Source organism: Seriola dumerili, unplaced genomic scaffold (assembly GCF_002260705.1).
Source record: "Seriola dumerili isolate Sdu_G_001 unplaced genomic scaffold, Sdu_1.0 BDQW01000074.1, whole genome shotgun sequence".
Classification (NCBI taxonomy): Eukaryota; Metazoa; Chordata; class Actinopteri; order Carangiformes; family Carangidae; genus Seriola; species Seriola dumerili.
This window is the reverse complement of record NW_019174329.1, coordinates 296,160-311,369: the sequence shown is the minus strand read 5'-3', so window position 1 is coordinate 311,369 and position 15,210 is coordinate 296,160. Positions and strand designations below refer to the sequence as shown.

The following is a 15,210-nucleotide window of genomic DNA, read 5'->3' as shown; positions in this document are numbered from 1 at the left end:
CACACACACACACACACACACACACACACACACTAAATGAGGAATGAGTTATCTCTCATCTGGTGGCCTGAAGTAGCAGTTTGAGAGACACATTCCAGAGAAACCCGAGCTTTTCTGAACGACCCCCCCACCCCACCCCCCACCCCTCCTCACACCCCTTTCCACTTTGTTATAAGCTCCCGAGGAGAGAGTGAGGAGGAAGGGTGCTCATTTATTCTTTTTCCCCCTCTCTCTCTCTCTCTCTCTCTCTCTCTCTCTCTCTCTCTCTCGTCCTCAATTTTCAGTTTCTGTTAACCTCCGTCTTTCATCCCTCTCCTCCTCCCTTCTCAGCGTTATGATGGAGATTCTCTGAGGGCGTCTCAGTCCTCGTGGATGATGGCAGGGAGCACAGACACGTAAACACGAGTCCACAAAATGAGAACCCTCGCTGTGTAAACGCTACTTAACATTCAGAGACAGTTTAATTTTTAGTTCCAATTTCAAAAACAGTACTTTGAATTTGAAAATAAACCATTCTTACTCCTTTTGCTCCCCCCCTCCACTCTCTCGCTCTCTCTTTTCTTCTACCCTTTTGCCCCTCACCTGACCCTTGACCTCCACACAAACAGCCTGCCCTGAGCCAGCGCTGACTCGTTGTCTCTGCGACAGACGGACGTAGTGACAAACGCTGCCTCATCTGCTCTCTTTTCTCTGGCATTTTCTCTTAACATCCTACAGTAACACTTCATTTCATATTCTCCCTGCCAAGGTTATCATGTATCTGTCTTCCTCATCAAACTCTTCCGTACAAGAAAGGTTTTCGAAGGGTTGTCCTTCTCATCTGTCTCCCCTCTTTCTCATGTTCTGCCTCTCCTGCCTTTTCGCCGTCCTGTCGACGCATCTGTCAATTAAAGCAATGTTTCTCATATGATGCCAAGCTAAATTCCTGAGGGAGCGCACTGCCAAGGCATGTGCTCTCCGCATGATGTGATTCGGTGCCTGGCATTAATGAAAGAATGATAGAGAATGCAGGAAGACAGGGCAGGAAGGCAGACAGACACCCAGATGCTGACTGAGTAAGAAGGAGAAGGAATAAAGTGAATGGATAATTTCTTTTTCTTTTCCTTTCCCTTCGTTTTTCCACTATCTCCCCCTAACCTCAGGTTTCCACACCACATTCCCTCTGAGGCGTCTTCTTCCTCCGCAGCCTCTGATTGGCCACCTTAACCATAGTCACTCCAATTTCGCATTTTCCAGCCCGTCTCCTATAGCAGAGTAAGGGGGTTTGATGGCTGCACGAGGTGCTACAAAACCGCCGCGGCCACAAACCCTGCCTCTCTTTTTCCGGTCGTCTGGAAATTTCTGCTGTGCATACACTGAACAGTAAGGAACTGCTACTGGAATCCAAGCGGTCTCTTTGCTAATGTTTAACATAATCCAGATAGCTGGTTTTTCTCATAATGGTAGCGGTTTGAATATAGTCAGGCTGCCTCTGGTTTTTTTTGTTTTTTTTTCATTCCCTAAAACTAAAAGATCAGAAAGCTTCGCTCGCCTCAAGTGTAGTCTGACCTCTACATTAGCAAGCAGCAGTCTCCTCAGATGGCTGGAAAGTCCGCCCTCTTTCTGGGGTCCCGAGACCACCCCACTAAAGGAGTCTGTCTGGCAGATGTGCCCCACACTTAAGCAAAATGGAGGAAATAGTTGAGGCTGCACAGTGGAACCATGCAAATGGAGGATAACTTTTTTCTTTTTTTTTTCTGTTTGTCTTTTCTGTTACTACACCATTTATGTGCTTTTAAATGCCAAATTATTATTGGTATTTCCATTTCCATACATATGTGTGATTCATTCTTTCTCCTTATTGCCTCCTCTCCAACCCTCCTGCTGGAGCGTCTGAGCATCTGCTAGAGCGATCAGCTGTGGGAGAGGAGAGGAGCGGTTTGAAGGATAGTTCGACAGAGTCTCTCTGGATCACATGCTTTTGTCATTATGCCTCTCATCCTGTGCTGCGCTGGAAACGCTCCAACTTTGCAGTTCTGCTTCTAACGTTTATTTTTTCCCCTCGCCGGCCTTTATCCATTTCAGATTAATCCTATCTTGTTACATTTTGGGCACTTTGCAAATCGTTTCCTCAAAGCCATCGAGGTTCTTCCAATCTAAATGATCTTTTTCTGTTTTTTTAACATTCTTTCCATTAGAAGTAACAATAACTTTTTTTGACACTGACGAGCACTGTCTGTCTCCTAAAATAATAATACGATTACAACATCCTGAGAACAAACATTGTAGTAGTATTTCATTCCTCTTATGATGATGAATGGTTACTGCTACTTATAACTCCAAAACTGTTCTCTCTCTCTGTCCAACCCACCCTCCGTCCTGCCAGGTGATGTGTTCCCGGAGGACTTTTCCATCTTGGCCACGGTGAAGCCCAAGAAGGGCAGCCAGTCCTTCCTGTTGTCTGTGTACAACGAGCAGGGCATCCAGCAGCTCGGACTGGAAGTGGGACGCTCTCCCGTGTTCCTGTACGAGGACCACACAGGCAGACCCAGTCCAGAGGACTACCCCCTCTTCAGAGGAGTCAACCTAGCTGATGGAAAGTAGGTTCACCAGTCGCTGGCTCGACGAACATCCACCAAGGAATATCAGACTCCTGTTTTTTGTTTATGCATCCTCCGCTCTAATCAGAGTCCAGGTGGATGTGTTAGGCTTCGGCGAAGCGATCTGTGTTGCTCCTCCTAGAGCAGCACCTGAGCCAGGTGTAGCTTAAGCAACGGATTTGTTTACAACATGTTATCTTGTATGATATTGTATATTTAATCCCTTACACGTAACGTGGATTACAGTGTCTTCCTATTTATGTCAACAATTAGAGTAAGATGAGTGGAGGAGCAGAGTGGGATGTAGAGAAGCCAAAGACAGAAAAAAAGGGGCCCCTACACTGTTAGGAGTTTGTTAAGTGGACAGCGTGTAACCCAGTAAGTGTGTGAATTAACGTCGCCTCCCTTTCTAGGTGGCATCGAGTGGCCATCAGTGTGCACAAGCAGACCATCACCCTCATTCTGGACTGTAAAAAGAAGACCACCCAGAAGCTGCTCCGAAGCCCCAGCCCCATCGTCGATACCAAAGGAATTATAGTGTTTGGAACTAGAATACTTGATGAAGAAGTCTTTGAGGTAGGCACTGTACTGTAGCTCTTGATCGATGTCTTGTTATGTTCGTATTAGTCTTTGGTGTATATTATATGACTGGATCATTTAGGTGACGGCTCAGTGCTCGCTGAGAGGCCTGTTTGCCAGATTCTCACTGGCCTTCCTCTCAGCTGTGTCCATGTGACTCAATGTGACCTTGATAAGTAGGATGAGGGAACTGATTTGTAGTTTTGACAACTGATGCATTTTTGCATCTCCCATTATAAACTGTTTTCAAGGCTGCACTGAACAAGTCAGCATACCAGGCCAACATGACTTTGATTTAAAGGTCCCATATTGCATAAAGGTAGATTTCCATGTGTTGTTTGATTATAAATCAGGTCTATGTTCTATATCAATACTGTGAAAGTATCAAAGCGCTCAGTCCACAGAGAAATGCACACAGCCTGTATTCAGAAACTGAGCCTTAAAACGAGCCGTTAGGACTTCCTGAACTTTGTGATGTCACAACAAAGCAGTCACCACCCTCAGCCATGCCCCAAGCCCGGTCCACCTGCAACCAACATCTAACCTTGCAGGATTTAATTTCTCTGATCGACCTGAAATCTGCTGTATTTTTATTCAATCTCTGAGAAAACAGTCAGCCAATCAGAAGAGAGGCTCAGAGCTCACTGACCGGTCGTTACTAGAGCTCCAGAGAGAAGCCTGAGAGAAGAGATGTAAAACTACATTGAGATGTTTTTTTTGGTGCTTAAAACCACAAATATATCTTCTTATGGAGCACGACTTCAAGTAAAACACAGGAGAAGTGTAAAAGATGAGACCTTTTAAAGCAAGTAACATAAAAGTGTAAGAGATTCTTCATTTTTACTACAGTACAGACACATGTGGCTGTGGTGCACATGATGGTCATCACCAAACCCTCATTCTGTATGTCATGGTGCACAGAATACGAATTATTGTAGCAGCCACATCCTCTATAGATGTGTGGATTTAGCTCGTGCAGACACGCACAACGCTGCAAATCAAATTTAATTTAAAGGTGCCAGATATTCCACATCCACTCAAACGAACCTCACGTCCTGGAATTCAGTTCTGCTTCCAATCTGTGCTGCATTTGTTTGCTATTCAACTCTGCATCAGTTGTTGCTGTTTTTTTTGTTTTTTAAACTTTCGCCTCATTGTGGCCACTCAGCAGCTAAAAACCTAAAAGTCAATGTGTTGTATGTCTGTCTTTGGTGTCGGTGTCTGGATTCCATGTCTGAATCAGCTGCAGTATTTTTGTTTAGAGGTTTTTTAACAAAACAGTGACAGCTTTTCATCATTAGAATGAGGGCTTTACCTTTTCCTTTCTCCTCTTTTTAAAGAGCTTTGCTGCAGGAGATGAAAGATTAATGGTAATCTGACTGGTGGCAGGAAGCCTTTTGGGATTTATAATACCCGGAGGTACCTGATGTGCATCACATTATAACATAAAATACTTTTTGTCTTTACCCAGTGTGAAGAATCAGAATTAGTTTGGATGGTGCCTATAACAAGCTATTGTGTGGGTATTTGTGGCTCTTAAACATGACCCCTGTGAGGGACACACACACACACACACAGAGAGAGAAAGAGAGAGAGAGAGAAAGAGAGGCACAAGGCACAAGGAATACTGTTGTCTTTGTCCCGTCAGAGTTGTGCTTGTTTAAAGGGGGATTAGTCTGTGAGGCTGAGGCCCTCAATAATAATTAGTAACAGAGGCTGACTGATGTGACTGATGCTGAGCCAGCTGACCTTTGACCTCACTGCTGCTCAGTGAGAACAGACAAAAAGAGAGAAATATGACATCACTTCCCCCTCCTACAATCCCTGAAGTTGGTCTGCCGAGCTATAGGGGAGCAGGATGCATGATGGGATATATAAAACTTCTTGCCCTCATGTTGAGAGTGTTTAGATGTTGAGTGAAGCAGAGGAGCACAACACTGTTTTCTACTACACAGATTCTGTTCATATTTCCAGCGTATTTTTTGGCTTTAATGAGGCATAAATACAGATGTTTTTGTGTGTATGTGTAAAAGTTATTACCTCCCCCTACACCTAACGGATGTTGGGAAATTCCTCCAGTTCTAACCCTGCTCTAATTTTCTTGTTGCCCGTAGAATGCTCATCATGAGAGCGAGGTAATACAGGGACAATTTAAATCTTACCTAGTTATCGGAGCACACAGCAACAGTCCAATGGTTACCGTGGGAACAGACGGATATTTTGTGAGAGATGTTTAAAGCCCTCCTGCTGTGTGTCTGCCAGTTGGGAGACAGGACAGGCTCCAGTGCGTGCAGAAAATGGAAAATATGCCACATAGTTTCCAAATTATGCTCAGCCTGCACTCCTCTCTCTCCTCCCCTCCCCTCCCCTCCCCTCCCCTCACTCCCTTCTCCCCTCTGTAGTTTAGTCTGATCCTGTGTTGACTTTTGCCAGAGTCAGTTACCACCAAGAGGTGGTGAGCATGAAAACACACATACACACACACACACACACACACACACACACACACACACACACACACACACACACACACACACACACACACACACACACACAAAAAAAACATATTTGATTTCACCAGCAGGCCAATTAATTCAGTTGAGTCGAGAGCCTGCGATTTCCAGTCAATCTCTTTAGAAAAGCAGCGTGTAAAAAGGAGGAATAATAAGACAGAGCGAAAGCAGTTTTGAAGTATCAATTTGAGAGTTTTTTTTTTTTTTTTTTTTTGACAGCCCTGATTTAATATCTCTGAACTTCTCAGGAAATTGCTTTAAAAGAAAATAGTTAGTGTTGACATGAGTTAAAAGAGGCAAAATAATCTTCTAGTGAATGTTGTTTTTCCTCTGCCTGTGCCTTTTCTTTACATACAGCAGTGTGGAGAAGAGTAGCACTTACTGTATGTTGAGGTGGTTTGTGGTTTGGTTTCTGACATGGTTTTGTGGCCACAGAGCATCTACCCTCTATAAGTGCCATAATGTTTTTTTTTTTCTTGCATAAGAGTACTGTGGCTTGTGCCAGCAAAGATTATGAATGTAGTTAGAGTGGTGATTATGTAAGCAGACAGGTATTTAACTTGGTAATCACTGTTCATCAGCTGCAAATGAAATAGTAATTACTTTTTTTTTTTTTTATAATGACTGTAACGCACTTGTAAAAGTCAGTCATTATGAGTCATTATCTTAAGGAAAGTCCAGCTAATGACTTTTAGCAATGTTGTTTTGCCTCATGACTGAGGGTTTCGGGATGTTTAGAGCATATGTGTGTTTTAATCAGTGTTTTTCAGAAAGTAGCAGAGAGTTTGACATAGTCCATCTGCAGAATGTGTCCCCTGATTTCCCCCCTTCACTGTTGTTTCCCAGTGAGCGTGCCAAGAAAAACCAGAGATAATTTAATGCCCATCCCTCGGTTCTGAGTAGCGTTCAGTGAAATAAATGGCTGCGGTTGGTCTGGGGGAACACAGACAGGACAGATGAACCACTCGGCCTCATTCAGAGGTAATCCGCAGGGGGACCTCGGGTGAATCGAGGCGGCCAAGGTGGAGCCGTGCAAACACAGCAGTTCTTGTCTGGGCCTCCATTGTCTCAGCCGAAGCGGAGCGAAAGCATCCTCGTCCAGTGGGCGATTACATAGTGTAGTTTGTGTCACAGATATATGAGATAAATTTGGTATTTTAGAGAGTTGGAGGAGAGTTTCGATGTCGAGAAAACGAGATGTTCAGGAGAGAGAGGGTGAGAGAGGGAGGAGGAGGCGGCGCGGGGGAGGCTCGCGCAGGAGGTTCAGGTAGAGGAGCCAAAACTTTTGGGTCAAACTCTGGAAAAAATGAGGAGCTCTCTCCCCACTGATGTCAGTCTTGGAACAGCAGCCACACCACATGACATCATCCAGAGGTTTCCTTGGTAGCCGCTGATAGGCTGTCCCAGGGCTGAGCAGGAGGGGGGGTTGGGGGTGGACGTGCATGTGTGTGGGTGTGTGGGTGATAAGATGTGGAGGTAAGAAAGCGTGATGGGCTTCAGAAGACGACGCCTGAGGTCAGACATACTGAAATAAAGGATTAGATGGATAGATAGATACTTTATTTATCCCCTAGGGGAAATTCATGAATTATTTAAAAATAATTATGAATAGAGATGGGAGTGAAGGCAGGATGATACGAGTAAGGGGAGCAGTGTAAAGAGTTGGGAGGCCTTTAATGGGGTTGGGATGAAGCAAGTTGTGGGGCTCCCATGGTGCAACCAGAGCCAGGAAAAAAGTAGTAAAAACATGCAACGCATGAGCTTGATGCTCGTTAAGAGCTTTAATAATATTGTGATGGCATGATGAGTTTTACACATCCTGTTTCCTCATCTTTACCACAGGACTGTTCTTCAGTTCTACTGCCATCCACTCAGCCTCCCCTTTATAGTTCACAGTCATCTAAGGTAACGATGTATTCACCCTCCAGAGCTTCTCTTGATTTACATCTCAACAGAGTTTGTCCTGCAGAGTATCTACTGACACCACAGTCCACATTTGCAGTAGATTTCCCAAATTCAGAATCAGACTTAAGCTCATTTTGGCTCCGTTTTCTGAGGTAGTAGTAAAAAAAAACGGTTTGGCTGACGTTGCCAGGCCTCGACTGGGCTTCTGTTCTATTATTTCTTATTAGCTCCAGTAAAGCTTTTGAAACCTGTTGCTCCGCAGTTCAAAAGTTTTCAACAAATGTACCTGACTCTTTGATTCTTCGCGTCTGGGTGTCAGGAAGCGGTGAGAGCTGCTGAATGGAATGAGCTCCTCTCATGGAGATCCATTAGCAGAGACTGGGTCACGAGGACTGGTGTGGTGCACAGATACAATGGGGTATTTAGAAATGTTTCCACAATGAAATATGTCATGGTTGCTCTGATCTGAAGCGGACAGCTCCAAATAAACATGTAATTGCATTGAGGATGCAGTGAGAAGAGACTATTAAAGCCACATTTTAGATGCTTGACCATTGACCGCTAATTAATCCTCGACTAGACCACCCAGACGTGGTTGAAATACATACAGCAAACAACTTGGACAAGGTTTTGGAAGTTCACATAAAGCAAGATAACAAACATCCACCTCCGTTCCTCTTATGTCGCTGCAGTGTCAAGTGCAAATGTGTCTCATGCAATTTTCAGTTTTCACCACAGATGAAATCATGTCCGCGGGGGAATCGACACATCAGTTTTTAGAGGCATGTGTGAACTGCAAACTGTCCCAGCTGGATCCAGAGATACACTGTGATCCAGATGTAACAGCACACATACGTCTCTGAAGCATTCGTCATCGGTTATAATGGATTGCGATGACAGAGTCAAGTGGAGAATTTATGAGAGCGTGGCCACAATAAAGCTGTGTGTTTCAATAATGTGGCCACAACATCACTTTTGACTGAGTCTGTGATGTATCTCAGGAGTCTGTGATGTACCACCAAACACTAAAAAATGTTACATCCAAAAATCCACAATGTAAAATCCCACAGTTCACCTTCCTCGTACGTATTTGTTGTAGTCGCGTATTTCTGCGTTATCTTGTCCAAGCCATGTGTCATGCTTCACTGTGAAAGCACACTACCTCTATACACCTGAGGCCGAGGAACGGGACGGAGACTTCAGTAGCCTGAGGGAAGATGGAGTTTCCACCATGGATAATTAAGAGAATTTCCTTTAACTCATGTCAGATGTTTGTCTTTCGCCCCCTTATTCCCTCTGTTATTCCTTTACTGTGTCAGCAAGCCCTGAAGTGTGCCCTCAGCACTTTTTTTTTTTTTTTTTTATATGTAGATTTCAGCAAAATGGCCAAGCCAAACACTCAGGATCTATGTGTGTTCGGCGGGGCGAGCCGCTCTGGTTTCCACTCCCCCAAAAAGAACGGGAAATGGGAATATGGCTGCCCATAGTCCTCAGAGGTGTGGGATTAAATTCTTATGCAGAAGGGGGGATGTGTGATCGGGGGGCTGGGAGGCTGAAGGGGGAGAAGACCCTTAGAACAGGATAGTGGCAGAGGGGTGAGGGAACGGTTAAGGTGGCGTGTAGTGGATAAGTGGGGTGGCAGACGGGCCTGTTGCTCTTGGCAGCCGCTCTGAGCGTCGGGATTGCGCGACAGTCTGGAGGGGAAAGTGCATGCGGGTGAAAATGTACTGGTAATGGTTTAATGGTGTAGATTTGTTGGAGTGTATTTTCTCCTGTGTGTATGTGTGTTTCCAACCATCTATGTCTGCTTGTATGTACTTAAACAGCTATATGAACCCATCTTGTGTGCTTACATGTGTGTGTGTGTGTGTGTGTGTGTGTGAGTGTGTGTGTGTGTGTGTGTGTGTGTGTGTCCGTGCTGATTTATGGCCCCTGTGCAGTGAGCTGACCTCTGCTGTGTGTTGTTTGGTTTTTGTGGTCAGGTTGGAGAATGCCCAGGCGCTGGGACTGTGAGTGTGCCGGTGTGGGCTGGCGGTGGGACCAGGGCCTGGCTCAGAGCTCATGGGTGACTGTGTAAATATGCTGTGAAAGTAGTTCGCTTTAAAATACAGCCAGAGCTCGGACCTCCCAGAGTCTTATCCAGCTCCGTGGGGCCCCATCCTACCCGTTTTCCCTTTTGCTGACATCTGACCAGAAGAAATGATGAAAAACTAGACTTGAGTTTTCCTTCTTAAAGCTGCTGTCTTTGTTTAATGTAAAGTTTAAAGAAGGTAAACAGAGTCATTACCAGCTGTCCCTGGGGATATGGGGAAATAATGAGCATCAGTTTATGCTGTTTATTTCTTCCTATGCCACTCTAAGCCAAGAAAGACTTCATGAAGCAGCATCCCTAAACTGAGCAGCAGGGGGTCGTCTGACATCACCCCGAGACCTTGCTCTAGTCGAAAGAACTAACCTTTCACTTCATGCCTGAAGTGTGTGTGTGTGTGTGTGTGTATGAAAGAGAGAAGAGAGTGTCTGCATGTGGTTGATTTTGTTCAATTTCAGCCGCTCATACAGCAATAATATATCCCATTCATGCATCACATCTTTTATAATAAGAGAGCCAATGAACTCGGTCCACCCGTCATGATTGTGGGTCAGGTTCAGATGGAGGCAGATGTTTGGCTTTGTGCTCACTGGAGCACTCTCCTGCCCCCACCTGGACACAGCCAGAACATCCAGCAGGGATTTAAAAAAAAAAAAAAAAAAAATGCGGGGGCCAAACAGGGTGAGGATCTGGAAATGAAAAGCCCGAAAGATGATGTGACATTTTATTTGCTAAAATGCAGAAACGACAGATTAATGCGAACGTTTTTTAAGTGTTATTGATCAGTCTGGATTTGCTCGGCTTCCGTGATCTAATTATAAGCTGCGACCCCCCCCTGTAACCACTCACACATTCACGTGCAAGTTTTGTGTGTGTGTGTGTGTGTGTGTGTATGTGTGTGTAGCTTCTTTAACATGAATTATGTGAAGTGAGGTCGCCCGCCGCTCGCAGCCGCAGCCGACGGCTTTTCCACCAGGGCTCGACATGAGGAGAGAGAGCGTCGGCCAGGAGCAGAGTCATATTTCAGCGGGATTCAGGGAGATGGTGACAGCGGCAGCCCTGTTATTGTCTCAAAATTCTGCCTTAAGCACCACTCTGATGTGCCACATGATGCTCCAGAGTGAAAAATGCCACTGTCCCCTCTTCAAATATGGAGAGCTGATTGCATGTCTTTTATGGTTCCCCGAGGAGTTTGGGTGTGATTGTGTAATTCCAGGGTTTTTCTTTCCTTCGGTGTGCTCTCTCTGGGTGTGAGATTGGTGCTTATGTGTCTGTATATAGAGCTGTGCATCATCTCATATATGGTATATTTTGCTCTTGCTTTTTTGTCGCTGTGTATTTGAGGTGAAGAATGATCCATAAGTTCCTTTTTTTTCTTTTTTTTTTTTTTTTTTTAGGTGTTCTTAAGTTTAAGTGTTGGGGTTAACCAATCATCCTTATCACACGCTGAATCCCTGACTCTGCATTTGCAGTAGCTGCAGTTTCCTGTCATCAAAATATAGAGAAGTACCTTCCATATACAAGTAATAGCGTGAATATCTCAGGCTTTAATGGGCTGTTGGACGGCGTTGACCGTTCATCACCAGAATGCTAAATACTAAATGAGAAACTTGGCATTAGCATACAGCTGGAGTACAGTATAGGAATATTTACCGCTTCCCTTACATCTGTAAAACAGCGGCTTATATAACGCTTGGCACCGGAATCTGTCGAGTGACGTGCGGTGAAAAGAGCAGCTCTGGCTCAGAGAAAAGGAAATCAGCACCAGCTTTAGTGGTTGTCACGGTGGATAAAGACTTATGACAATAGTTTTACTGTGAAGGTGTGCAGCTCTCATGGGAACAAATGTACTGTAGGGCTTTTATATCAGTGCAGAAATAATTTGTGTGTAAAGATGGAGGATGGAAAACGAAATAATTAGGGAAAACAGGCATCTTTTGTGATGCAGAATTTCTGGCTTAGACTGTAGATTGTGTGTGATTTAATACCATTGTCTGTATCTGATCAGAAACAGGAAATGAAACAAGTATGCACACAATTATTTGTGTAAAATTGTGGATTTTTAGCAGTTACAGAGAACACCACACAGCCCGTGAAAAGATTTGGAGCTCTGGAGGAGAAAATAACCCCTAACAATGTCATTGTGATGCCTTCAGGGTCTATAACAGAAAGTGTGTGTTCCAAGATGGTGCGGAGGTTGATAGATGTTAGCATTTACCAGGCGGGGAAGGTCTAATGAAGAGACACTATGAAGTGACACTCTGGGAAATATAAGACCCTGTGTTTTTGGAGCTAAACCCAAACTAAGTGGAAAAGTGAGGATATATCTGAGTCTGCTGCATTGATTTTCTTTTTCTCTCTCGCTGTTCTCTAGACTTAATCTAAGTGCAATTTAAAGTTGCTCGAACGCCCCTCTAAGTGAGAAGTGATTGTTCCTAAAATTTTCTTTGCCTATCCATCTGCAGTTGGTTTCTGTGCAGCGCTCAGTGCTTGGCTTCCTCTTTTTATAGTCCAGAACTTTTAACACAGAATAAAACTTCAGACGGCTGGAACTGGCCCGCGATGATTGGTCCAACACAACTGAGCACAGCTCAGCTCAGGCTCACATTCCCTATCCAACCCCCCCCCCTCCCCTCTCATATGCCTCTGGCTGTACTGTTAGTACAATCAAATGCAGCCATCAGCTTCTCCAGCTTCAATAAGCCCCGTATAACAGAACACTTTTCTTTCTAGGCATGCACACTTTCTCTCTCTGTGTGTACATGTCACACACCATTAAACACATTCTTCCACGGTGCCCTCAGTGCCGCGAGGATGTTCTCCTTAATGCTAAAGGTGTATGATTAATTAGCTCATCTCGCTGAAATTGGGATCGCACCACTTGTGGTCAGGATCCGCGTTGACGTTCCCCCCCGCCTGCTCTGCGAGGTGAAGAAAAAGAGTGTAAGGGAAAAAGAAAAAAAAAGAAAAAGGAAAAGCAGAAGAATGGCATGTGAATGGGAAAGCTGTTGCAATGCTCCAGACGGCAGGGCTGTTGTTGTTGCACTGAAGGCTTATTCCTTATTGAATGTGACCTCATTTCAAACAGTGAAATCCCATCATCCCCTCACGGTGCAGCTGTGACACACGGTCTTGCCAGGATGAGGGGGGGGTGGGGGGCGCAGACTGTCAAACTGATACCAAGTCTAGCCTCCGCGCCGAGTGTGACTTTGGGCAAATGGCTCAGAAGTAGCCATTTGAAAGTTTCCTGGGAGCTCAGGGTTCATAGCTGGGAGAGTTGTGTAATGGCTACTCCGGTCCTTCTGTCTTGGAGGAAGTATTGGGATTTGTTTTCCCTGCATCCACCATAAACCTCACTGATAACATAAGCCAAGGACGGAGCAGGAAACATCATCTTGTGGAGTTTTGCGAGGGGTCTTTAAAGGATGCCAGACACGGAGTTCTGTGTGGTATGTTTCGAGTGTGTAGCATTGGGATTTGTAGTCCTCACTGAACTGTCACCGGTTAGACCACAAATGCAATCCATTTCTGGTTGTCAGAATAGATAGCCGTCCGTGGAGAATTTCATCTGGAAAGACATGTTGAGGGATTTCAGACTTTTGGCAATCGGACATAATCAAAAACACTTCATGCTCTGTGGCGGTCTGTTCCCAGAGTTGCGTCGCTTCGTGATTCTCATACCTCCCTCCGCAAATATATTTGCTTCAGCAGAAGTCACTGAGTTTGATTGATGTGGAATGACATCACTGCATTTGGAAGAGTGATCGGGACACGTTTGGATGGATACAATATAGCGTATTCGGTGCCATATGCATTCTGTTCAGAAAACATGTGGCAGACACCCACACCCAGCTCCCTATGTAGCCTGGGGATCCTTCTGAGCCTTTTCTTCTTCTCCCTTGTTCTCTCGTGCTCTTTTTCTCTCAATCTACTCTTTTCTGTCTCTTTCTTTGAATCTCTCTCCTTCTGCTACTGTTCCATCCCCCCCTTATCGTCCCCTGCCTCACCCCTCCCTCCCTCCCCACCCACCCCTGCGCCTCAACTTCGTTTATGCACACACACCTTTAAGTCGGATGGCTCGGGTTAGCTATCTGTAAGCGCAGGTCTGCTCATGTTCTCCGTGTCGCACAGGCTGAGTTGATAAATTCGTCTTATACAATCAGCTCGAGGGCGGAATCACTCATGTCCCGTTCAGATCTCGGGCTGGGCTTATGTGTTCTGTTTAAAATCATTCATCTTGGTAAAAATGTGCTCTGTGCTTGTGTGTGTGTGTGTGTGTGTGTGTGTGTGTGTGTGTGTGAGAGAGAGAGAGAGAGAGAGAGAGAGAGCCTGTGGTTGTGTGATTGTTTGTATCATCGTCCGCAGCTACATGAAGTCACTTGTTCCATGTTCTCTTGTAACTCCACACTGTTTGCTGCAAGCTTTCTTGTCTCACAGTCCGGTGCTCAGCCCTGATGCGAATCGACACTCTTGGACTCCAGACAAAGTTCTTCATCACTTAGTCACCCTTAGATTCCCCATGGTTTGACCTAGTTTCAGCGCTGCCTGTTCTGCATGTGATAATGCTGCACACAGATGTTCTCCCTCATCTTTATTTGCTTTCATCCCCCCCCCCCCCCCCCCAGGGGCCACAGAGTGTGAGACCGCCATGTCTGTCGCTAATGGCTGTTTGCTTGTTTATTTACATGCATGACCTTGTATCCGTGTCCAGTGAGTCTCATCCCTTCCTGTTTCTTTGGTGGTTTCCAGGGAGACATCCAGCAGCTAATGATTGTAGCAGACCATCGTGCTGCCTATGACTACTGTGAGCACTACAGCCCTGATTGCGAAGTGCCAGTGCCCGATCAGCCTCAGAACCAGGACCCCAACACAGACGAATACGTAAGTAACATGACCGTTATTATCTTCAGTTTCTATATGCTCTGAACTCACAGTGTCGCTTATGACCAGATGGAATTTTGCTAGATGTTTGCATATAGCATGAGGATGCAGGGTATTGTAGAAACTCAAGGAAGTTAATTTCCCTTAATCCATAATTGTGTCTAATACTCAAATCAGATCTTGGTTGGATCCTGTGCTGAAAAGAGCCTCTTGGCTTATGCAGGAGACCTGCACTGTGCCAGAGGAAAAGTGCTGACTGAGAAGAAGAGTGTTATCAGGCTATGCAATTTGTTTATAATGTTCAGGAATGATGTGGTGCCTGCCTAAGCCTGCATCTGCACTGAATACCAATACACTGTGAACATGCTAATCAAAGGTGTGTCAGAGAAGTCGTTAGAAGACGGACAGGAAGCTCTTCCTCTTGACCTTTTTCTTTGGCCCAGGGGCCTGTCAGTGAGCCTGCAGGGTACCCGCTTTTTTTTTTTTTTTTTTTTTTCCCCCAGACAGTTTCATTAAGAAAGCAGTGGAAAAGTAATCTGTCATTGAGCCGTAACATGTTGCAACAGGGAGACACAGCATGAGGTTTCAGCAAGGAGGAGATATTGGTGCGTGCGTCTGATCGATGGCCGGTCTGTCGCACATGCATCAGCCTCGCAGCAGCAAC

The 15,210-nt window shown here is 45.2% G+C and overlaps 1 protein-coding gene across 1 annotated transcript in view; it reads left to right on the top strand.

Moving 5' to 3' along the window:
- LOC111220813 (collagen alpha-1(V) chain-like) overlaps positions 1–15,210 on the top strand; it is a 73,486-nt gene that overhangs the window by 21,520 nt on the left and 36,756 nt on the right. The window contains exons 3-5 of the mRNA XM_022744043.1: positions 2,366–2,579; positions 2,993–3,155; positions 14,415–14,546. Of these exons, the coding sequence (XP_022599764.1) occupies positions 2,366–2,579; positions 2,993–3,155; positions 14,415–14,546 (509 nt within the window). The remainder of the gene's footprint in view (positions 1–2,365; positions 2,580–2,992; positions 3,156–14,414; positions 14,547–15,210) is intronic.